The 22,407-nt window shown below is 39.6% G+C and overlaps 3 protein-coding genes across 5 annotated transcripts; 1 reads left to right on the plus strand and 2 right to left on the minus strand.

Annotated features, from left to right (window-relative positions):
• Window positions 1–15,941: 15,941 nt before the first annotated feature.
• On the minus strand, window positions 15,942–17,327 carry LOC121598538 (gamma-glutamylcyclotransferase-like). Of its 2 annotated transcripts, none has more exons than XM_041925541.1 (4): window positions 17,067–17,327; window positions 16,970–17,004; window positions 16,744–16,883; window positions 15,942–16,683 (listed from the first exon to the last, which is right to left on the minus strand). In XM_041925541.1, the coding sequence occupies exons 1-4, from the start codon at window positions 17,069–17,071 to the stop codon at window positions 16,243–16,245; spliced, it is 621 nt and encodes a 206-aa protein (XP_041781475.1). In that variant the 5' UTR covers window positions 17,072–17,327; the 3' UTR covers window positions 15,942–16,242. The 2 variants fall into 2 exon arrangements, with proteins under 2 accessions (XP_041781475.1, XP_041781476.1); XM_041925542.1 differs by having other exon boundaries at window positions 17,091–17,325.
• Window positions 17,328–17,374: 47 nt separating this feature from the next.
• Window positions 17,375–18,526, plus strand: LOC121598537 (39S ribosomal protein L2, mitochondrial). Its single transcript, XM_041925540.1, has 2 exons — window positions 17,375–17,954; window positions 18,017–18,526. The coding sequence occupies exons 1-2, from the start codon at window positions 17,480–17,482 to the stop codon at window positions 18,433–18,435; spliced, it is 894 nt and encodes a 297-aa protein (XP_041781474.1). The 5' UTR covers window positions 17,375–17,479; the 3' UTR covers window positions 18,436–18,526.
• LOC121598536 (lon protease homolog, mitochondrial) lies at window positions 18,506–22,257 on the minus strand. Of its 2 annotated transcripts, none has more exons than XM_041925538.1 (8): window positions 21,702–22,257; window positions 21,370–21,634; window positions 20,955–21,276; window positions 20,737–20,866; window positions 20,363–20,667; window positions 19,867–20,289; window positions 19,602–19,789; window positions 18,506–19,518 (listed from the first exon to the last, which is right to left on the minus strand). In XM_041925538.1, the coding sequence occupies exons 1-8, from the start codon at window positions 22,083–22,085 to the stop codon at window positions 18,626–18,628; spliced, it is 2,910 nt and encodes a 969-aa protein (XP_041781472.1). In that variant the 5' UTR covers window positions 22,086–22,257; the 3' UTR covers window positions 18,506–18,625. The 2 variants fall into 2 exon arrangements, with proteins under 2 accessions (XP_041781472.1, XP_041781473.1); XM_041925539.1 differs by having other exon boundaries at window positions 20,955–21,225; window positions 21,702–22,244.
• Window positions 22,258–22,407: the final 150 nt, after the last annotated feature.

Here is a 22,407-nt window from a genome sequence, read left to right on the forward strand (position 1 = left end):
AACCGACCTACCGACCAACCAACCATCTTCACGGTTCGGAGACAGTAGTTTAATAGCAGAAAATTGACCCAATGTGACGTGATTGCCATATTCAATGTCGGCAATGTGTATTTCTTTTTGAGCGCTGACGTTTGCTGGATCGCGTTTAAATTCTATTTGCTGTCTCGAGGGCAGCAAGCAATGGTCGTCCCATCCTTCTGCTTACTATTTATCATTATTCAGCAGATTTTGCTTTGTTCCTTACACCATGTTTGAGTTCTGCCTGTACGAACGATTACATGCAAATCAGTTTTTCCTTTGGTGTATTGTATATTGTTACGACGCGATAATGCAGGCGTGCAGTTTATTCGTGACATGGGTTCGCGTTGGTATATATTTGTAGTTTATATTTACTCAAAATTCCAAAATAACATCTTTTGTTTTAATGCACAGAGTTTCTCACGATTTTTTGGTTGGTTCTCATAATTGTTTGGGTTCGTCTCACGATGTATTCATCGTATCCCATAGATTTTTGGTTCGTTATCACTATTTATTGGCATCGTCTCATTGGACATCAATATAAATGAAAAAAAAATGGGGAAAAGACTAAAAAGTAGAGGGAACATACTAAAACAATATGGGAACCAACCAAAAAACGTTGGACAGGGTTTCGTTGGACCGTTCGTTGGCCGCCTGCACCGATGATAGAAGCGACGGCTCCTATTAAGACGGGACGGGGTTCGTTTCCCGGATCAGTTTTCACTGCGAACTGCGTTATACACCGCTTACGAGATGGTTTTATACAGCTCTCATACATTTGTCGAAAAAAATCTCGCAAGCGGTGAGTAATGTTGTTCACATTGGAAATTGACTCGGACAACATTGTACGTTGCATGTATGATCCATATCTCGTTTACACTAAGAAAAGAAAGAAAAAGGAGACCAACTAAAAACCCATTTTTTTTTTGGTTAAAATAAACTGTATACCATTCATATGTTTGTATTTCCGGTGCCTCTGTAACATACACGTACGATACATTCTAGAAGCATTGTTGTTACATATACCCCCGTACCAAAACATTAGGAATCTTTGCTAAATGGAAATTTACTCAACAAGACAAAGCTGCGGTAGCTTCACGGCGTCCAACCATAATTCATACCCCAGAATGCTGCAGCGTGGTACTAATCTTTTTAAAAGCTTCAGCCAAACCCGTATCGCCTTTATAAAACACACAAGAGAATTCACTTTGCGCTGCGGAATGCTCGAGATGTTTTGCATTTTATTTTTTTCGTTTTGTGTTTGTGCGCTTAATCAATAGCCTACTCTCACAGGGCAGAGCAACAACAACCAGTGAATAGAATGTCCTTCATGCCAGTGTGTTGTATTTTCCTCCACTGTGACATTCAAAAAATCGAGCCACTCTAGCTCTTCTAAAAGGTACACACGCACATTGTTGTTGCATGCTGGCGGAAAACCTCCAGTATCAGCTTCGTACTAAATTGAAAGCGAACTTCGAAAGCTCTCGTACCACAGCGGCAGCAGAAAGCAACGAACAACGGCAACAACAAGCGTACCCAGCGATGAAAAAGTGTACTTGAGCATATCTAAATAACCTCCCGAACTGGCCAACTAAATCCCAGCAGTAAGGTTAGCCCAAATGAACAGATGTGGTGCGTTCTGTTCTATGTATACAGTGCAGGCAGTACGGCCGAACGTTGCGGAAGCATAACCATAACCGTAACATGAAGAGCACATTACTCATATGATAGTGCCTCTCCATCGTTATGGCCAGTACGTGCCGTCCGCAGGAAGGTGGTCGAAATAATCGACAACGATACGGTAAGATAAAACAGATTTTATTTACGGAAAAAGCTGAGTGGGTACGCAAAAAACAGCAAAATGAACGATGCAATAAAAGTTGGGTTTAGATCTTTATTTTTATTTCATCACGAATAAAAAAGGTTTCGTATGAAATGTTTACCATTCAATTGATCGAAAACCCTTCCCTTTCCCTTCGCCCAAAACTCCTCCTACCTTGAATGCCCGCTTAGAAGAATGTATTTCATCATTGCAATTTGCTACAGCACATATAAAAATGTACTCTCAAAAGGATGGGTTTTCATATAAAAATTTGCTAATGATTATTGATATAACGTACAGGATACGTCGACTGGGTGACTTTTAATGTACAGTCATTATCCGATATACGCTATCGTACGGGACCGAGCGCAATAGCGTATCTCGAGTTTTCGCGTCTAGCGTATTCCTATGGAAAAATAGTTTACACTACCGGTTCGAGGGTTGAAAAATATCGCCACAGAGTTTTGCATTAAAGTTTTTTGTTATACAATAGGTATCTTTTGCACAAATTTAATGAAAAATGCATTAAGAACATTAAAGAAATTCAAAAAGAGCATAACATATTTCAAAAAATTTAAATATTTGCAAAAAACACATGGAGCTGTCAAATTTAGAGGAATCGCGTACTGCGAATTCGCGTATATCGAGTATCGCGTACTGCGGATAATTGCTGTACATTCATGCTGCTTAATGTGGTAGCACGCATACAAACAATCTAACCGCACTCTGGTGTGTTTCACCGCACCATGACTGTTTGGTGAATGATGGTGAAGAAGTTAAAAAGAAATAAGAATTATTACCAAGCGGCATATGAACATAAGAAGAAGAAGAAGAAAGGAGAAGGCAAGAGAACTATAACATAGGAAATTATAGTAAGAATACGACACTGCCGTACTAAAACCAGATTGAGATAGTTCAGAAGATAAAAAAAACGCGATTCGCTATCAGATTGGGTTGGACAGCCGCAGCCACAGTGGCGGATTTAGGAGGGTATCAGGCGGTAAGACGGGTTTGAGGCCCTCTATAGATGATGAACGACGGTGTTCATGGATTAACGGCCATGGGCCCCCAACTTCCATCCTGTAGAGGGGCCCTACGAGCAAGTACTCTGCCAACTTTTATACATACTGCATACTATAGACTATAGATCTTCGGCGCACCTACATCGACGGGGCCCCAGGCGACTGCCAAGGTCACCTACCGTTAGATCCGCCGCTTCGCACGTTACCATCCTACAATTAACGCTGTCTACTTCTAGGCCTTGGTTAATTTGAGTTGATGCCTGGTTTCTGGGTGAGTAACTTAATTTTAAATGTCCCTTGTATATTTATCACTGCATAGCCTATATATGTAAAAGGTGTTTGTATCTAGACTTAAACTATATGTTAGACTTAAACTAAAGATATCTGTTTAACCATCGTAGACGGATGGAATATCTCTACAACAACAAAAATGTAAGAATTAATTAATCTATAATAGCTTGTACAAATTATAAGAAGTAAGTAACATAAATATGCGTTTTCTAGATAAGCAAAGGGTTTAAGGTATAGGAAAAGATAGAATACGATAGGAGTTACATCAGTTTCTCAGCAAAACGTATTTATATTTGTTGATCACATTGCCCCATGCTATTAGACATTGCCCCAAACATTATAAGTACCAAATGGTTCAGCAAAATTATTTATTTCTACTTATACAACTATTTTTCAACTATTGTTTATCAAGGTTCCAAAGCAACATATAACTAATAAAAGGTTCCAATAGCGGTGCTATTGAAAAAAAAAACAAATTGACCGAAATTTTAATTAAAAGGGTGCTTTAGCTATGAGAATAACAAACCGTCTTAATTTAATTTCTAATTTCCCTGATAAAGCTCAGGTTTATTCTCCTAGCCAATGTATTATTTACGTCAATTGAAATATATCAACTGTAGTGTGATATTCACCTTCAAGCTTCATCAATGTGTCAAAACACCAAAGACGATACCACACACTATGCGTAGCTACGATGTATAAAAAGAACACATACTTTTCTCAGATCATTACACCGTTCCCAATATCATCTTCGATGATATTACACACCGGTTACATGCGGTCTCTTCCAAGCCCACGATTTATGTCAGCATTAAAGTAAAGTCAAATATTGTCATCCGTAAGACAAACACGTGGCAAGATTGTGGTTATGTTCGGTTTGGCGTATCGCACAATGCCACATTCGTAGGCAAACTTTTGCTACATGCTAATTGTTCTCCGTGTTTTTGAAAAACTTTGCAAATCTTGATAGCATTACTGTCTCATTTTTGCCACGTGCTACTTTCAGTTGTTTCGCACTGCTAGCACAACGCAATGTGTCTGTGCGTTTTTTGTACTTTCCTCGAATCAGACCATCTTGCCAGTCACATGTGTGCAGAACGATGCGGGTGGATTTATACTTTTGTTCTTCGTTTGCTTCAATTATGATTACAAATCAAGGCGGGTATTTGCTGGTAAAGAAAATTTCAATTCAACTGACGAAGAAACTGAAAGCAGCTCAACAACTTTTCGGCGTAGGTAATCTTATTGCATATATGACAAAGGTGGAAAATTATTTGGGCTGTTGCTAACATCAAGACTTTTTCTGTAAACTGTGCTCATACAAATAAAATCTTTCGAGATTTCTAAGCTAACTTTACTATTGTCTAAAATAAGTTCGTATGAGGTTTTACAATACCAATACTCTTATGTCACCGTATTCTTGCAAGCAAATGCACAATGTTTAACAAAACTCATGGAGACGCATGGTTGTTTGAGAAAATTATGTTTGAAGAACAATTGTTTTTCGCAATATTTTATAAACTAGAGATGATATTTTTAATTAGATAGTCTCAAATTATTATCAACACTGTCTCATTTGTAAAAAAAACTCTTTAAACGTTTGACATTTTTGGAACGATTTCTTGTACATGTTAGAGACGGTTTTAGAGCAGTTGTGTACTGAATAATAAAAACTTAGTCCAAATGGCTTAATGAGTGTTAGACAATTTTACTTGGCAACTTTTGCTAACATGTGCTATTGAGTAACAGCGTGTCAAGCGGTTTGCGATCTTGGCCTGCCTCAGGAAAGTCCGAAACCGCTCACGATATCGCGCCTTCATCTGTCAGTCTGCTATCCCGGCCTTAATGGCGAACAGCTTCATGCCATCTCGCCTCCTCAGTTTAGGCCAACCCCCCCTCCCCTCTCCTCTGTCCTTGTGGACGGCCTAAAAAGGCTTGACTTGAATTACATTGCAAAACTATTAAATTGGATCATGGCTATACTATAGTATAGTCCTAATAAGTAAATTAGGTTCCGATTAATGATATTGAAAAAGAACGTAGTACTATTGTTTATACTTTCTTCTTCTTTTTGGCACAACAACCGCTGGCGGTCAAGGCCTGCCTGTACCCACTAGTGAAGTGGGCTGGGCTTTTAGTTACTTATTGTTAACATAGCAAGATAGTCAGTCCTACGTATGGGGGCACGGTCTATTCGGGGCTTAAACCCATGACCCATGTTTATACTTTACAATATTCAACAAAACACACTCGTAGCTTGCAAAGTCAATAAGTATTACCAGATGTTTACGTTATCTCGTTTTACATTCATTTTCACGCCACTGACACAATGTAAAAAAACACACTGGGCTCACGGCATGATATATCCATCGCTTTGAAAAGCGTGTTTCAATAAAACAAACAGTCAGAATTCTTACACCACCATTTGTGTCTTGCCTGACCAGCTTGTACAGACCATCTTCATTACCCAAGCTTACCTGCAGCTAACAATGAAAGGTGGTGTCGGTGTTGCAAAACCGTACAAATAATTTTCCGGTTTTCATCTTCCACAACCGAACACTACCTACTGCCTGAAATATTACTACATAAATGTAAGCGTGAACAAACAAGTAAGACAAAACTCAGGGCGAGAAAAACAACGCCAGCCGTTTGCTGGTTAGATTGAGCACTAGAGAAGAAAAACTATGCAAAGAATTACAACTGCCTCCATGGATGGTTGTGGTCGTTGCTTACAAGCTCAACGGCTTCGTTGGTGGTTCAAATAAAGTCTTCCGGGAGGTATATTTATTCGAGTACGAACAACTGTTTTTTTTTTCTTACATTATCCATTCTTGCTTTTTGTGTGATGTAACCTGTGATGTAATGAAGTTGATAGGATGGCTCGCAAACAATAACACACTCTGACTAAACTAAGCTGCATCTGTCTTCCTTCATAAGAGTGGATATGTGTACTTTCGCGTGTATATACAGATATGGAATAGTACGAAACGTATAACTATTTTGAAACCAGTTAAGCGCGAACAATGAGATTTGAAATTTAGTTAACTCGTAACTTATCGCGGCAATAATCTTGAAATTGGTTTTAACAGTTCAGAGTTTAGTGACAGTAGTTTGGAGAATACTGACTGCAAAGAAGCATCCAACTTTAATCACATTACAAAGGGCTTAAGAACAACAATTCAATAGGTAATAGAAGGACAATGTTTTTATTATTTAGTGATTTATTTATTTCTTGATACAGTATCGTGCCTCCGTGGCCTACATACATCACCTAAAGACGAAAGGACCTATACCTAACCGCTCCTACGATTTAGTGCGATATGTTCTTTTAAAGCGGTCTTTTGGGCCGGTCTCGTGGTACAGTCGTCAATTCATACGACTTAACAGCATACCCGTCATGGGTTCAAGCCCCGTATGAACCGTGCCCTTATACGTGGGACTGTACAATCTTGCAATGGTAATTAATAAATTCACTGAAAGCCAAGCCCATTACCACTGAAAGCCAAGCACAGGTAGGCCTTGACGGACAACGGTTGTTGTGCCAAAGAAGAAGAAGTTCTTTTAAACTTCGCAAACATTTAGTAACATCAAACGACAAGTCAATTACACAAACATGCACTGAGCAACTAGTATTCTGTCCTATAATAATCTCAAACCGTAAAGCTGACAGCAGGTAGAGTGTTTTCAGTGTTTCTCCACGGAACCCGTTTTATTGCGTTCCGTGTAATGCTTTATTAAAACGTATGCTGCTAATTGGTGCTAGATTGAATACAAAAAATAATTCGTGTAAAATTTACAACGCCTTTTTAACGTTTCCTCCCTATTTTTTATGACAAATAACTCACAAAAATAACCTATATGCTGTTCCAAAGCAGCATATTCCATCTTCTATATCCTACTTTACTCTTAATCAACGAACGCGGCGAACCGTACTGATACTTGAAATGATGCTAACGAAAGCATGCTTCCTGTTTTTATTTAAAAGGATAAATATAGCTAACCTCTGACGAACAGCAAAATTCATACAGATGTACCTTACATTAGAAATAAAATATCTAAAAAGTAACAACATTCACTTTATCGTTTTACTTCATTCGATTTTATAAACGTAATACGCTATTCAAACTCAGATACCGTTCGACCGAGATAAACCGTTTTAAATATAATATCAAAATGATGTGCATAGAAAAGGAAGCAATTAGACAAGCAGTCGAAGCGATTGTCATGTCTTTTACCATATGTGTTCCTGAACTATAATATGCATTGTATGCTTTCAAACAAAGCCGTTACCAAAACCTAATTTCTAACTGGTAACTCAATTACGAACACTTCCATCTCCGTCAGCACAATGGCAAAAGTTTCTTTTATTGTGAGCGATGCTTCATTGCGAGACGCCAAAGGGAAAATATGACTACGTGGCAAATCATTCTCTTCCACACACGGTCATCGCTATTTCTGTATTGCAATCATGTGTTGAATAAGGAGTCTGACCTAAATTGTGAAAGACAAATTTTTACCGTCCTCAACCGTCCGCTACAATCGGCGGTACTGTAAGGAGAGCATTTTCAACCCAAAAGCTTTCCAAAACGACGGATTCGGGGCACATCCAGCGTCTCTGATGTGCTGCTGTCGCATTACGGTTATCGCTTGCTCCATTACCGAAAAGTCATGTCTGTCAATGTTCGGTCTTTAGAGGGCAAGGCGTCTGTGTACTAGTGGCCTTTCCCTGCAGCCGCTCACGAGTTTCCTTTGTCACAATTTTCTCACCATCATCAGGGCGTGTTATCAGGTGGTTTTTATTTTTCCCTCAAGAAAACGCTCATGGAAAATTCAATTATCGTTCCCGCTGTCATCATACCCACTAATCTTCAATGCCTCTTTTATTAGAGTTAAAGCATTAGATGTTTATTGCGGCACAATTGTTCTTTAAGGAATATCCTTACGACGTCGTGTCGTGATGTCGGATGAAATTTTGTTGAAGCATTTTAGCTATACAACGCATTCAAAGTGTAGTTTTGAAAAAATATATCAAATTCAGGAAACTAGATATATGATTATATCCTTTCAATTTCAGTTAAAACCACAATGATTTTGAACAAAACTCAAATATTTTGTAGAGAACAATATTTGCGTATAAGTTTTATTGTTTAAAGTAGGGTTTTCCATACTACGGCCCGCGGACCGCATGCTGCCTTCGAGACCTTGTAATGCGGACCGCGATGACTTTGTAAAGACTACAACATAAAGTTAATTTATTTGATTATTGAACTCAAAATATCAATGTTTATTTTTTATGTTTAAAGAAGAGCTTGAATAATTGAATCATTTTTATTCATTCTGTTAGTATTTTCTCATTAAAATGATATTCAAACAATCGTGTATTAGCTGAAGGAAATGTCAAAATGCCCCTAAACAACGATGTTTGTGAAACAATGCTGCCCGCGAAGTGAAAAGTTTGGATACCGCTGGTTTAAAGTATCAGTTATATTCTTATGCATGCTATATTATATATTATATGCTTATGCATGCAGTGTACTACAACTTTGGTAGCCCCTCAAAATGCCAGAACTTTCTACTTATAATTGTATTGTATTGTGTTGTATTGTATTGTTTATTGAGGAAGTTGCCTTATCACTTAATATCACATAACATAAATTATAATTGACCGAGCGCAAACTTACAGAGGAGCTCATCTCAGTTATCTTAAGTTTTATTTTTAATAATTGCAAAGCCTCCAGTGCACTACGCCATTATCTTCAATAAATTAAATCAATAGAATTAAATTTAATTAAAAAGGCTAAAGTTGTTGATTTTTTTAAATTGAAAAAATGCATACAAGATATAGACTAATAAATGGTATAGAAACTTCGGCGATGAACAAAATTAACAACAATAAAAAAATTGACAGTAATATTGAAACATTTTTATGCATTGATTCAAATGATTTCGAAAAACCTCGTCAAATATTACGTATCATTAATATTATTATAAGAAGGCAATATGTCTTGATATGTACGCGCGTGTGTGTACGCAGTCAGCAATGTCGTTACATCATACAAAATAACTTAATATAACCAGAAATAATGTCCAAAAATCACATATTTGTAAAAAAAAATATCTAAATGTCACCAGCATCGAGACATACTGCTTACATTTAAAGCAATAATAATGTATCGTGTGCTCTAGCATGGCACAGCATTGTATTCATAATGCATAGTAGAAAAAAACATATTAAGAAGAGCCCTTGAAAGTTATTCTCCGAAATACTTCACAAGCTAGGTAAATTATAAACATCGTTTCAATCGTTCCAACTCGCACAAACTCAACATCGCACTAACTGTAAGCATTATACACCGTAAGTGAATCCTTCAAAGTTGAAGATGAATCGAAAATGGGAACAGCGCAAAAGCGTAAACCACGAAGCACACTCCTGGTATGGAAACATTTCAAACTCCTGCTATCCGTCCTTTCCCCCGCATGGTGGTGCATATTTCTAGACGCCATCTAACGATTTCTGAAATTCAAGGTTATGCAGACTGATCGTGGATGTCTATGAACCATGGCGCGCGTTCGTTCAAGCCATACAGGACCAAGAAGCAGAGCCGTGCAAAGATTGTCCAGTAGCAGACATTGCAGCGATGCTCCGCATACGGCATTGCCACGCTCATCCCGATATCAAGGTAACTTCGCACGCACGTGCTAAAGTAAGGTTAGCGGGGTTCGTATTATTTGAGCAAACCACATATTCAAGCAGCGTTACCAGTATTTTGAAGAGATTTCCGATAGGACAAAACATTCCCGTTTCCCGCACCGGTTTAAACACGATCATGGACAACAATTTTGGAAAAGTTCTCGAGAAACGAAGATTAAACTTCGCTATCGCTGGTAATTCGCCATCGTACCCACAGTTTGGGCAAAAAGCAGCGTGGCAACCACCGTGTAATGAAAAGCTCAAATACAAACCATCTCTCTGATGAACAGCAGCAATACGTTCTCCAGCTTATTCCTACCACCTTTTTGCGTACATTCTTCCAGCTACAAGGAATATATCCTGACAACCGCGTGGCGAATGTGTCTGTTTTGCGTGTCGGTGTGCTCCCGCTACGGGGAAAAGTAACGTGAACAGTTTCCCAAAGCTTCGTGGTACGTAAGGGTGGCAATCTTTGTAGCAGGGCTGCAGGAAGAAGGATTTGCATATTTTATGTTTATTTTAAGCCCCGGTCTGATGTGGGATAATGATGTTTTGCCGCGGCAAAACAAACGATTCACCGTTTCACTCCCAATTCGTGTCGCACTCCTGGTTGCTCCGGTTGAAGCAGGCAATGGAATGGAAACGTGGCACTGGGTTACCCTGCGGGGGGGAGGGAGGGGGGATGGTGGTTGGGAGTGTACTCAGGTGGATGAAATGCACCGCGACGGGGCGATATAGCAATGCGAATCAAATCCTTCACCTCGCAAGCAGTACGCCCGAAACGGCGGCAGTGAGCTAAAGGGCGCGTTTTGGGTGGCAAAAGCAAAGGGTGACAGGTCTTTGGAGTTGGGTCATATTTCGCACGTACGTTCGTTTGGGTTTATTTCTTCACATGTGGGATTTGTGGAGGGCATTATGCGTACCAGTGGGGCCGTAGCAACCGCTGCTTTAAACGCGGTACTTAGTGGACTTCGCTCGTTGAGTGGATGGATCTTGTTGAAGGATTTTTCTTTTAACAAGCCCTGTTTCATATGCCATTTGTGTCGTACAACATATGCCTTAGAGTTTATTTCCCTAGTATTTTTGAATATACACTCTATCTGATCCTTGAGAACGTACTTTAATTACACTACTTCTCTACCAAATCTACTTTTACAAATCTAGATCTACAAATCTAGTTAGGATCATAAAAAGAATAAAATATTCTTTATGTGGGAGCGTATCAAGGATTGACCATCCGGTCGTAGCGATATTTAGACTTTAGGAAATGTGTACAGCAACTTTTACCGCAACATAATTGAGTACGTTTAATTTGACAACATCGTATGTTTTTGTGATTATTGTAAAAATTAGTTATATTTTAAGCGCCTTTTAAATCCAACGTTCAATGACCGGCATCTCCAATCAAATTTGCGCAAAACATTTATGCTCTTTTCAGACCTCTTCGCTCTTGTAACTTGCTTGTTAATGAGAACAGGCGTATTTATATGGATACAACGACCCAACACTAGCCATGACCATGACAAGGCAGTTAAATCATGGTTACAATCAAGTTATTTTTATTTTTATTTAACAACCATTTTTAAATACAGTCTTTTGTTGATTTTCAATTCTGGGAATACCGAGGTAGATAATTTAGGAATTAGGAGTAAGGTTATAGCCAGTAACTATTCATTTTGCCTCAGCCTCAAAAAATGCAAGACACATATTTTTCACTATTTTTCAATAATTTTCAGTTACCAGAAAACGGATCTATAAATCTTATGATTTATTGTAGATATGCTAAAATTCTAGATGCTTTAGAACGTTACATGGCCAATCGAATAATTTCAGTAAAAATCGTCATGTTCATATTGATCTGTTAGCCAAAGAAAATATAAGAATCTATTAATCATTTCAATGCAAAATAAGATGAGAATAATTGTGTAGTGAGATCTAAATCGTCCAATCACTCTGGCAGGATTTTTGTTTTGTTTTTTGAATAATGAAAAAGAATATAAAATATATATTACAACATAACAGGCGAAAGAACCGTTGGAGCCAAAGCCTCTATAAACTATACAAACAACAACATATGACAACATAATTCATTAACATTTTTAATTTTATTACTTGCTCTTTTTAAAAGTTCGTTCAATTATACACAAACTAAAAATAAATCAAACATAATAACTCTTCTATCTTTTCATCAATAACAATTGTATTTTTTCCCCATAGTTACTCTAACAATTATCTATGATTAGCTTGTTTCTCTTTGGACTATGCTATCAAATTGTTGCGTCGATATTTTTTCTGTAGAACACTTGTTTTACAACCGTTAACATCTCTTTCAAAGCGGATAATTACCCATTCTCGAGGACGTCCCCTGTTGTCGTTAGGCTTGGTTTCAGCCCCAACGTCTTCACCTAGTCAACCGTCTTTTCGCTCAGCTTAGACCATTCATTAACGGAAGTTTTGCTTTCATACTGAATACGAACTCTAAAGTGATGCGGTGGAGCAGCATGACTCGGTGCACATTCAACAGTGCGATAATTTTCAGCTCTGTTAGTCGCCAAAACCACAGTCCAAACGCAAAAGTTAGTCCAATGGAAGTGCAAGCACGATCAACGTATTATTGGCCATTGCCTCTGCTCTTGGTACGTAGTCAAAATGGGCGTAAAATAGCGCAGGATTGATTGCACTCATGCATTGTACAATGCAGCCTAATTTCGATAAATGTTGTACTATATGCTGTCATTACATTTGCAATGAGTGAGTGCGGCATTTCTCAAGTACACAGTCCACGTGGCAAACCACGCGGTGGATAATTTTTGTACACAACACTTCCTCGCTGGACCGAGCAGCATTTTAAACATGACATCAAATCACTAGAATGTGTTTTTCAAGAAAAAGCTTTAGTTTTTTTTTTCATTGTAATGGTCACTTCTCCGTTAACTGTGCTTCGGATTCCGACTGGAAAATTGTTCATTCCGAAAAGGATGAAGAGGTTCGGCTGTTCATTGCTTCGTCCTTTTTTCCCCTACAGTGTAAAATTCCCCTACTTCCAGTATTTCTCCTTTTCTAAGCGTAAGGGGAAAGGCATATCTTCATTGCGATGAACTTTTGGAAAAAAAAAACACATGAAAAACGCTTCCGTGTTACACTGGGGAAAATAGAGTGGTTTAGAATTGAAGGAACTTATCGTTTTCAAATACCAAACGTAGATTACATAGTGCATAGATATGGAAAATAACGATTCGGTACGTCCTTTAGATTCAAATCGGTTTAAAACGTCAAGGATTTATAAAATACAAAATTCGTCCTAACTATTACTACTGATCGATTTTCCTTTCATTTTGAAAAATATTTTCAAAGATTATTATATGATTTTATAAGCAAATATCGGAGACACGCATGTATCAAATGCCAGTAATCAAATAATCCCTTCAAATTAAATTAATTAATCAAATTAATCCCAAATTAAAACTCTCTTTATGACAAGTTTGTTTAAAATTGACAATGAGCTCATGCGCTAGTTATAACATATTATTAGTTATATTAATTTTAGTTATAACATATAAGAATTTATAACAATTTTATAACCTTAACAAACGATTTCAACCTAATATACCTGGTAAAACATAGGTTGTTCATTGAGTTGCAAACGTCCTACAAAACCTACTTATCACGAAAAAAAACTCATTAAGGGTCATATTATACTTATAAAGACAGTTCGAAAAATAGGTTTTTGGTAATAATTAATGCATTGTTAATCGTCAAAAAATCGTCAGAAAATACGAGGACCAGTCTAGGAGAACATCTATGGTGAAGTCGGGACGAAACAAATTATCAGGTTATGAATACATTCCTTAACTATGTATGTAACAATAGTAAACAATTTTAATTGGTAGTTTTAATGACGTAGGACGGGAGTTTTACATACGTAGGACTGACTATCCTGCTATGGGGGGAAATCAATAAGTCACTGAAAGCCAACCCCACAAGTGTGTTGGCAGGCCTTGACCGGCATCGGTTGTTGAGCCAAAGAAGAAGAAGAAGAAGAAGTTTTAATGATCAACTAATTGTAGCTTCTAACTAACAGCTAAAACCAGGTAAACTTGTTTTTCCTAGTTGACGATCATTAGCTAATCAATTACTCATAGTTCCTATTGAAATACCTTGCTCCTGCTTTTAGAATCCTTTTTTCCCTTTTTATACTTCTTCTCTTCATTATCATCATTGAATCAAGTCATTGAAAGCCAACCCCATAAGTGGTATAGGAAGCCTTGACCGACAACAGTTGTTGAGCCAAAAAGAAGAAGAATGCTTCTTCTCTTAAGAACACAATTGGTGTTGTTCTGAATCCTAGTGAAAGATAATCTAGCTTCAATAGTAGAAAGTTGTAGAAATTTGATATTCTATTTATTATTCTAATATATTAGGTATTTTCTATCAAAACGAGATTTTAACGATCACTCATTAGCGAAATGTCTTCAAGGCCTACATCATTTGTTGCGATAAATAATAAGAAAAAACGTGACGAATATTGCTTGAAACGGCTAACAGCTATATTATTATTATTATTATTATTATTATTTATTTAATCTTCAACGGGCCGTATGGCCTAATTAAGATGTAACAGTTCAATTGAGAAAAAAAATACATAGCAAAAATAAGATTTACATCGCAATTCACTGCGGCCACGGCAAAAGCCGGAGACGTTCCTTGAAGCACTGAGTTGAGATGTCGAAGTCGAAGCAATCCGAGACAGTGTTGAAGTTAAATGTTGATATTAAATTGAATGAATGAGATTAAAATTATGATTTAAGAATCATTAAATAAGGTTATGTGGGCATTAAATATCCTGAATGCACTGTATGCTTGATGTAATATTAACAAAAGTTATTACCTTCATGACATGCCCGTCGTGGGTTCAAGACCCGCTTGTATGTATAGAATCAGACATATCATTTATAAAAAACCGTTGATACAAAAGCGTATTTTCATGGATATTTTTAAAATTTAGCGATTCAAAATATATTGAGCTAATTAATAAAATAATTTGAGTTAAATATTTGAAAGAGCACGCCTACAAATAAGGGCGCATTACTCTATGAATCCTTTCGATACGATTATTCAGTTTCTTACTCAATTATCTGGCGCCTCAACCGCTTTGCGATCTAATGCTTGCGGAGAATTAGAAACTGCTAATAGTCTGGCACTTTCGTCTGTCAATCCTTTATCCCGAACTAGATGGTGGACTCGCCATCTTGCCACTGCATCTTGGACCTACTGAATCGTCCAGTTTCATGCGTATTACATGCCCAGTCCACCCTAGTCTGGCAAGCTTAATACGCTGCTCGACAATCATTGTATCGGTTCCTTCATAGCCCTTCCACTCATACGGGTACGGCAAATATTCCATATCTTGAGCATCTTCATCTTTTCCAAATTACTTAAGAAGTTGATGGATTTTGTCAGCCCTTTTATTTAGTCTTACTTGCGAGGGGCTCGGTTTATACGGACTTTTTATCCCATTGTTTTAATTCATACGTCTTGATCATTCAAACATGTGCACATTGCTTTCCCAATAAAAAAAGAGTATTTTTGAACAATTGGGAGTAGCAAATACACAATATGGACCAAACCAAAAGCAGATAGCCTACTCCATGAACCAAAGATATGTAAGTATGCGCTGTTTAATTGAATCAAATAAAAATATACAAATATTTTTAGCGTGCTTTAAGCCACTATATGAAAATGCTGCATATTTAAAACCGTTTTTTTACATTAAGTAACTAGCATAAAGATTTTAAAGAGCTAGCATAAAGATCAGCTAGTTCACAGTTTTACAATTGCAAAATATAAAAAAGTCTATGCTGAAATCACGACCTTTTCGACTTTTCTTTTTATTTTTAGATTTTGAATCCTAAGCGTTAAGTGTCCTGGGATATAGTTTAAACACTTTTTTTTTTTTTTTTTTTTTTTTTTTTTTTTTTTTTTTTGGCCAACAACCGATGCCGGTCAAGGCCTGCCAACACACTTGTGGGGTTGGCTTTCAGTGACTTATTGATTTCCCCCCATAGCAGGATAGTCAGTCCTACGTATGGCGGCACGGTCTATTTGGGGCTTGAACCCATGACGGGCATGTTGTTAAGTCGTACGAGTTGACGACTGTACCATGAGACCGGCTAACACTTTTTACATACACAATATTTGTCCTGCAACAATCGCGCCTTTCCTGCTAACCAAAGTGATGCGAACTAATGCTTATAGCGTCAACGGTTGTAACTAATAAACAGCAATCATCAGTGCTCAGAAGCAAAAACTGATGAGCGACCAACAATCACAAGCAAAAATTTAGTTCATGTATGTGGATAAATTTCGTTTGATTCCTAATATGCAATATTTTCAATTTTTTATAGATCTTCAATAGGCTTTTCCAACTCCAGAGAAAGCTGTGGGTCGCCAGTGTTCCCGTTATGTTTAATTCTTTTCAACAACGAAACATAATCGTCCGGAAGTCCCGATTCTTTGGCACCGTTGACGATGATATTCATGTATGTTTTGGAAGGTTGCCTTTCGTAGGGTCTATCTTCGGCATCTGGTGCCAAGCAGCAGGGGTTGCGAACCAGCTGATAGACGCGACAGTCCAGAGTATCTCCAGTTGGTAACACTACGGGAAGTGTTAAAGGTTTGTAAACGCTATTGTGCACCCCTTCCTGTCGATCTAAATCGGCTAAATTGCTGTTGTCTATCTCCCATATGGCACCCCAAACTGTTTTCCCTTCCTGCTCCACTATTGTTGCCGGAGCTCCTCGCCATCGCGCTGCGTAATGGAAAAAATCCAAACTGTAATCCTAAAATTAAATTATTGTATTATGTATTAACTGTTAGCTATTGCTTGCCTTCTAAATTACCTTCAAATAACCGAAACCTTTGCGAACTGCAGTTGGATTTTGTATGTGAATTCGTTTAGCTAATAAATTACTGCCATACGCAAAATAGTAGAACGTTCCGGTAGCCATGACCACGTCAATCAAACAAGCAGATAAGAACCCTAAAGCATTCCACCGTACATCATGAGGAAGGGTTAGTAAACTTAGTTCAACAATGTAACCAAACTACCACCTTCATGCAACTTACCCAGGATAAAGATGGCTTCAATACTAGTTTTACAGCTGCAACAATTTCATTATGAAGACAGTTAGCAAAAATAAGCGATTTCAGACTGATTACTCACTTCATTCTTTTGATTTGTTGATACCTGAAAAATTCGGGTTGTCACTGTCCGCTATAAATTCCAGTTGAGATGATGGTAAGCCGGGTAACCTATTCCGTCCCTTAAAATGGTCGGTTCTCAAAGTAGCTCGTGATGCTTACTGAAGCATGTTGCTAACAACCCAACTGCTGCGGAGAACCCTTATATTTTGCGTATTTTTCTTATTACACAGCAAAATAACTTGATCTGAATTCTGCTCGTAACCCTTTTGAACCCGGTTTCAATCGGCTGCTTTCAGAGTGACAGACCTCTATTGTTTGTGTTTGATTTTCCATGCCGCTGTCAGTTCAGCCCTGCGCACGCTGCTGTCAAAAGCGGTTGTTGCGTAAATAATAAAATATTTCTTCTGGCGTGTGCCGACACAATATAAAATAATGGCCAGTTTGGCGCGATTACTGAGTCGTTTATCTTTAACACCATTAGCTCAAGATGTGCGCCATACGGCAGTGCGTCCAATATCATTGGAAAGTTTGGAAAGGTTCCTGAACAAGCCGAAACCCGGCGGTGGAAAATCGTACCGTCGGATCGTGCACTACCCGGAGGAGTACACGATTGAGCCGCTTCGCGTCACCAACCTAGCCGGGCGGGATCCCGAAACGGGACGGATGATCGCCAAAGGTATTGGTGGCGGCATCAAGCACAAGTATCACTGGATAAAGTGGGTTCGCGATGGACCCGCGGAGGGACCGCCGCAAATCGAAAAAGTGGTCGATGTAATCGACGACGGCTGCCGTACCGCAAAGGTGGCACTAGTCGCTGTGGGAAACGAAATGAAATACATTCTGGCGACGGAGAATATGAAGGCGGGTGATTTAATAAAAACATCCCGTTTCATCCCTCGGATACCAGGTAGGTGGTGACGGCAGATGCGAAGGTTGTTGAAGGTTTGCTCATTTCCACTTTGTTTGCAGTTCGTGCCAATGAAGGAGATGCGTATCCGTTAGGTGCACTCCAGGTGGGCACCCAAATTCATTGCCTTGAAAAGTACCCGGGACAGTCTTGCCATCTGATACATGCCGCCGGTTCATACGGAACCATTTTACGCAAGTTCGGTGAACTGGTCGTCGTGCAGCTGCCATCGAAGCAGGAATTTGCATTTCAACAAACGTGTATGGCGACCGTAGGGTGTGTTTCCAATATTGCACACGCCAAAACACCGATCGGCTCTGCCCAGAAGAATCGAGAACTAGGCAATCGTCCCCGTTCGGGTCTATGGCAGCGCAAGGATGGACGTCATGGCCGAAAGGTGCGCCGGCTACCACCGATGCGTGTGATTCCACCGCCGTCTGAGAAGGCCGCCCAGCCACTGAAACTGACTCTAAAGGTGTGAAAGTTACCTGCGCTAATGCCGTGATGGTAAAATTTAATGATTGTCGTGCGAAATAGAATTGATCGGCATGTTCCGATTCTTCACCAATGAATTCATTTATTCGGTCGAGTTGTGCACTTCTATCACCAAGCGGCTCTTATACAATAGACTAACGAACTATCAGTAACACTTTAGCAATGAAATATTACATCTAACTCTCAGGGAACACAATGCGGTATACATCGGCGTACGTGCTGGCAAAATGTACCTCCAAACCCTCCGTAATGAATTTGGGCAAATCGGTGAAGTCTTTCTTATTCTCCTCGGGCAATATAATGCAGGTGACACCGCTGCGCTTGGCAGCAATAGTTTTTTCCTTGATTCCTCCGACGGGTAACACTTTGCCCATGAGCGAAACTTCCCCAGTCATTGCAACATTCTGGCGAATCGGTTGGCCCCTCGCCAGCGAAAGCAAGGCCGTCACAATCGTCACACCCGCACTGGGCCCATCCTTTGGTGTGGCTCCCTCGGGAACGTGTAGGTGTATGTGACTAGATTCCAGGAAGTTGTTGGAGGGCTCGATTTGTGAGATGAAATTTCTTGCCACCGTAAGCGAAATGCGGGCCGATTCCTTCATTACGTCTCCCAAATGGCCGGTGAGCTCAAGCGAACCATCGCCCGGCGCCTGTTTAGAACCACCATTAGTGTCCATTGGTTGCAATAATTTGCGCTTCGCTGTTTCAATATACAACGCAGAGCCACCCATAGCTGTCCACGCAAGTCCCATAACCACGCCGGGCGGTGTAGACTGGTACATTCGATCTTGGGTGAAAATCGGTTTGCCCAACAAATCGCTGAGATTCGTACCAGACACTTCCGTGAAATCGGCCTCTTTCCGTACTACCTTAAATGCTACCTTGCGCACTATCTTTTCGATCTGCTTTTGTAGGTTACGCACTCCCGATTCACGGCAGTAGCTTTTGATTAACGCGTGTAGCGCATCGTCCGTAATCGATATGTGTTTATCTTCAACACCGCTGTCACGTTTTGCCTGTGGAATGAGATACTGTTTGGCGATGGCTAGCTTTTCTTCCGCCACGTAACCTGTAAAGGAAAGAAAAAACACATTACTTTCTGCTCAATTGCTGTCGAAGTCTGAAGATTTAGTTGCCAGTTGTTAATCTCACCCGACATGTCGATCATTTCCATACGATCACGAAGCGGTTCTGGTATTGTATCGATTACATTAGCCGTGCAGATGAACAACACTTTTGAAAGGTCGACCGGCACGTCCAGATAATGGTCAAGGAAATTCACATTCTGCTCCGGATCAAGCAGTTCCAACAGTGCAGAGCTGGGATCGCCTTGGTATCCTCTGCGAAGTGAACAATGGAGTTATATCACACGATGAACGATTGAAAACAAAACGCAATGTAATTGACTGTAATTTACCTTCCAATCTTATCAACCTCGTCGATCAAAACGAGTGGATTTTCTGTCTTTGTTTTTTTCAAGCACTGTATTAACTTTCCAGGCATCGCCCCGACGTACGTACGTCGGTGACCCTTAATTTCAGCCACATCCGTCATTCCACCAACACTGAATCGGAAATACTCTCTATTAAGTGCTTTGGCAATCGATCGAGCTATGCTGGTTTTGCCTACTCCCGGGGGTCCATGGAAACATAGGATTTTGCCTTGTGTTGTACCCTTCAGCTGACTAACAGCTATGAACTCCAGTATCCGCTTCTTGATGTCATCCATGCCATAGTGATCTTCATCCAGAATTTTGCTTGCTTGGTCAATGTCTAAGTTTTCCTCGCTCATCACACCCCACGGTAGCGTGGTAAGCCAATCTAAATAATTTCGAGTCACACTGGAGAAAGAACAAAACGCCTACAGATGAGCATTGCTTCAGCGCTGTTAACGTTGTGAACCTTGACACTTACTTGAATTCAGAGCTGTGGCTTTCCAGGAAATTTAATTTTGTAAGCTCTTCCTCGATAACATCCGCCACAGCTTTTGGAACCACCTTTTCCTTAATGCGCTCACGATATTTTTCCCCGATCGCGTCTTTGTCGTCCTTTTCGATGCCTAGCTCCTTTTTAATGACCTTTAACTGCTCTTGAAGGATGTATTTGCGATGCTGTTGTTTCACCTTTTCTTCCACTTCTCGTCCAATCTTTGCCTGCAGCTTCGAAAGTTCCAGTTCTTTTTTCAATAATGACAGTGAAAGCATCAAGCGTTTAGGTATCTGTAAATCACAAAATATGGCAGTTAGCAAAATGTAACTTGTGCAATTAACACTGGATTAACTTCTTACATCCATCTCTTCCAATATTTCCTGCAGCTCAGCTGGTTCGGCTGCAGACAGTGAGGCACCCAAATCGCACAGATAGACTGGATTATCAACAACCCTTTGGTTTTGGTGAAGCATCTGCTGAAGACTCTCGCTGTAATTTAATCAGGGAGGAAATTTTAATGGGTACTTTAACGGTTCCTGTTTTCATATACCAATACACCATTTTCACGCTTACTTACCGGTATAATGGATTCATAGTAATGATGTCTCGAATCGTCTTTATCACTTCCTGGGTAAGCGCCTTAACTTCCTCTGTGTTTTTGAAGCTCTCATGTTTAACGTTTTCCACCTCCACCATAAGCAAAGGCTGTTGCTCGCCCTCTTTCAGCAGACGGCGCTTTGGAGCCTCCTCCAGTGGTGTACCATCGGTTGTGTGGTCGTTGTTAGAATTGCGCATCTGCTTGCTTCGAAGTTTGTGCTTTCGACGACGCTTTTCCGCATCCGGTTCGTCTACCGAGACGGCGATTTGCGTGTTAAAGTACGGATATTTTATTGTCATTTCTAATAAGTTTTGTCATTAGAGGGGACAAAAAAGAGCCGATCACGATCAACGACTTCGATATATCCCCAGGTAAAACGCTTCGCAATACTTACCCTTACCGGCAGCCGGTGCATCCAGGTCTTCGTACAGTTGGCCTATGATTTTTATGCGTCGATGTGCTGTTGCTACTAACCGCAGTCGGTCTCCAAGGTCTTGCATTTCTTGAATTTGTGCAAATGTTCCAATTTCATAAATCTCTTTTGTTGTTTCCATCACTTCGTTTGGATTGTCGTCGTCTTTTTTGAGAAAAATGCCAATGTACGGTTGATTCAGCTTCACCTTTCGTCTTATGAGATCTATTAACATCGGATTGGTAACCTGAATAGAATTACATTTGCCATTAGTGCATGAGTATGACGGAAGATTGTTACACCAAATTATTCACCTCCAAAATTTTCATGAATCGCGGGAAAACCGGGTTTCGTTTTGTCGCTATCACGGGCAAGTGCGGCCATACTTCTGGTATCGCCACAGTTGCAGGCAGCTGATTTGTGTAGTTCACCGATTCTGCCGAAGGTTCGACGGGATCGTCGGGGTTCGGATCTTTTTTGCTGCAGAAACTTCGCGAACCCACGGTCCAACCGCTCCGCAGCACAAATTGCCGGCGTCCATCCGTGGCGGATAGCACAGGAACGGCCCGGGAAGTAAACACAGCTGAACTGTATGTTCTATGCTCCACATTACCGACCAGGCAGGTAACCGGTCGAACCGTGCGCGTTATTTGTTTGAAGGATAAATGCGATGCGTTGCGGAGTATTTGAATCATCATTGGTGTGACCACTTTCGTTTCTTGCTACAAGGCTAGCTCAATCACGTATCAACCAGTATTACATCAGAAATATCAGATACAATTCCCGTAAATACGGCGGCAACGGGGAATGTACTGGAAAAACGTGACAGCTTTCTTCAGTGTGGAAATCACAACATTTGACAGCTATCATTGGTCGAATTCAAAACAAACAAACGTAAATCTTTCGAAATTAATATTTCGCAAGAGAAACATTTCATCAATTGCTGTTAAAACCAATTAAAGAAAAAAAAAATATGTTATTGGCATTAATTCAAGGTTCAATAAATCCTGCACTCTTTCA

Source organism: Anopheles merus, chromosome 3L, assembly GCF_017562075.2.
Source record: "Anopheles merus strain MAF chromosome 3L, AmerM5.1, whole genome shotgun sequence".
Taxonomy (NCBI): Eukaryota; Metazoa; Arthropoda; class Insecta; order Diptera; family Culicidae; genus Anopheles; species Anopheles merus.

Coding starts and splice junctions, on each gene's coding strand:
- LOC121598538 (XM_041925541.1), bottom strand. Junction 16,884..16,969: donor TGAAGCCATCTTTATCCTGG/GTAAGTTGCATG, acceptor GGAATGCTTTAG/GGTTCTTATCTGCTTGTTTG. Junction 16,684..16,743: donor AAGGTTTCGGTTATTTGAAG/GTAATTTAGAAG, acceptor ATTTAATTTTAG/GATTACAGTTTGGATTTTTT.
- LOC121598536 (XM_041925538.1), bottom strand. CDS start 22,085: ATGATGATTCAAATACTCCGCAACGCATCGCATTTATCCTTCAAACAA. Junction 20,290..20,362: donor AGCCACAGCTCTGAATTCAA/GTAAGTGTCAAG, acceptor TTCTTTCTCCAG/TGTGACTCGAAATTATTTAG. Junction 19,519..19,601: donor GGAAATGATCGACATGTCGG/GTGAGATTAACA, acceptor TTTCCTTTACAG/GTTACGTGGCGGAAGAAAAG.
- LOC121598537 (XM_041925540.1), top strand. CDS start 17,480: ATGGCCAGTTTGGCGCGATTACTGAGTCGTTTATCTTTAACACCATTA. Junction 17,955..18,016: donor TTTCATCCCTCGGATACCAG/GTAGGTGGTGAC, acceptor CTTTGTTTGCAG/TTCGTGCCAATGAAGGAGAT.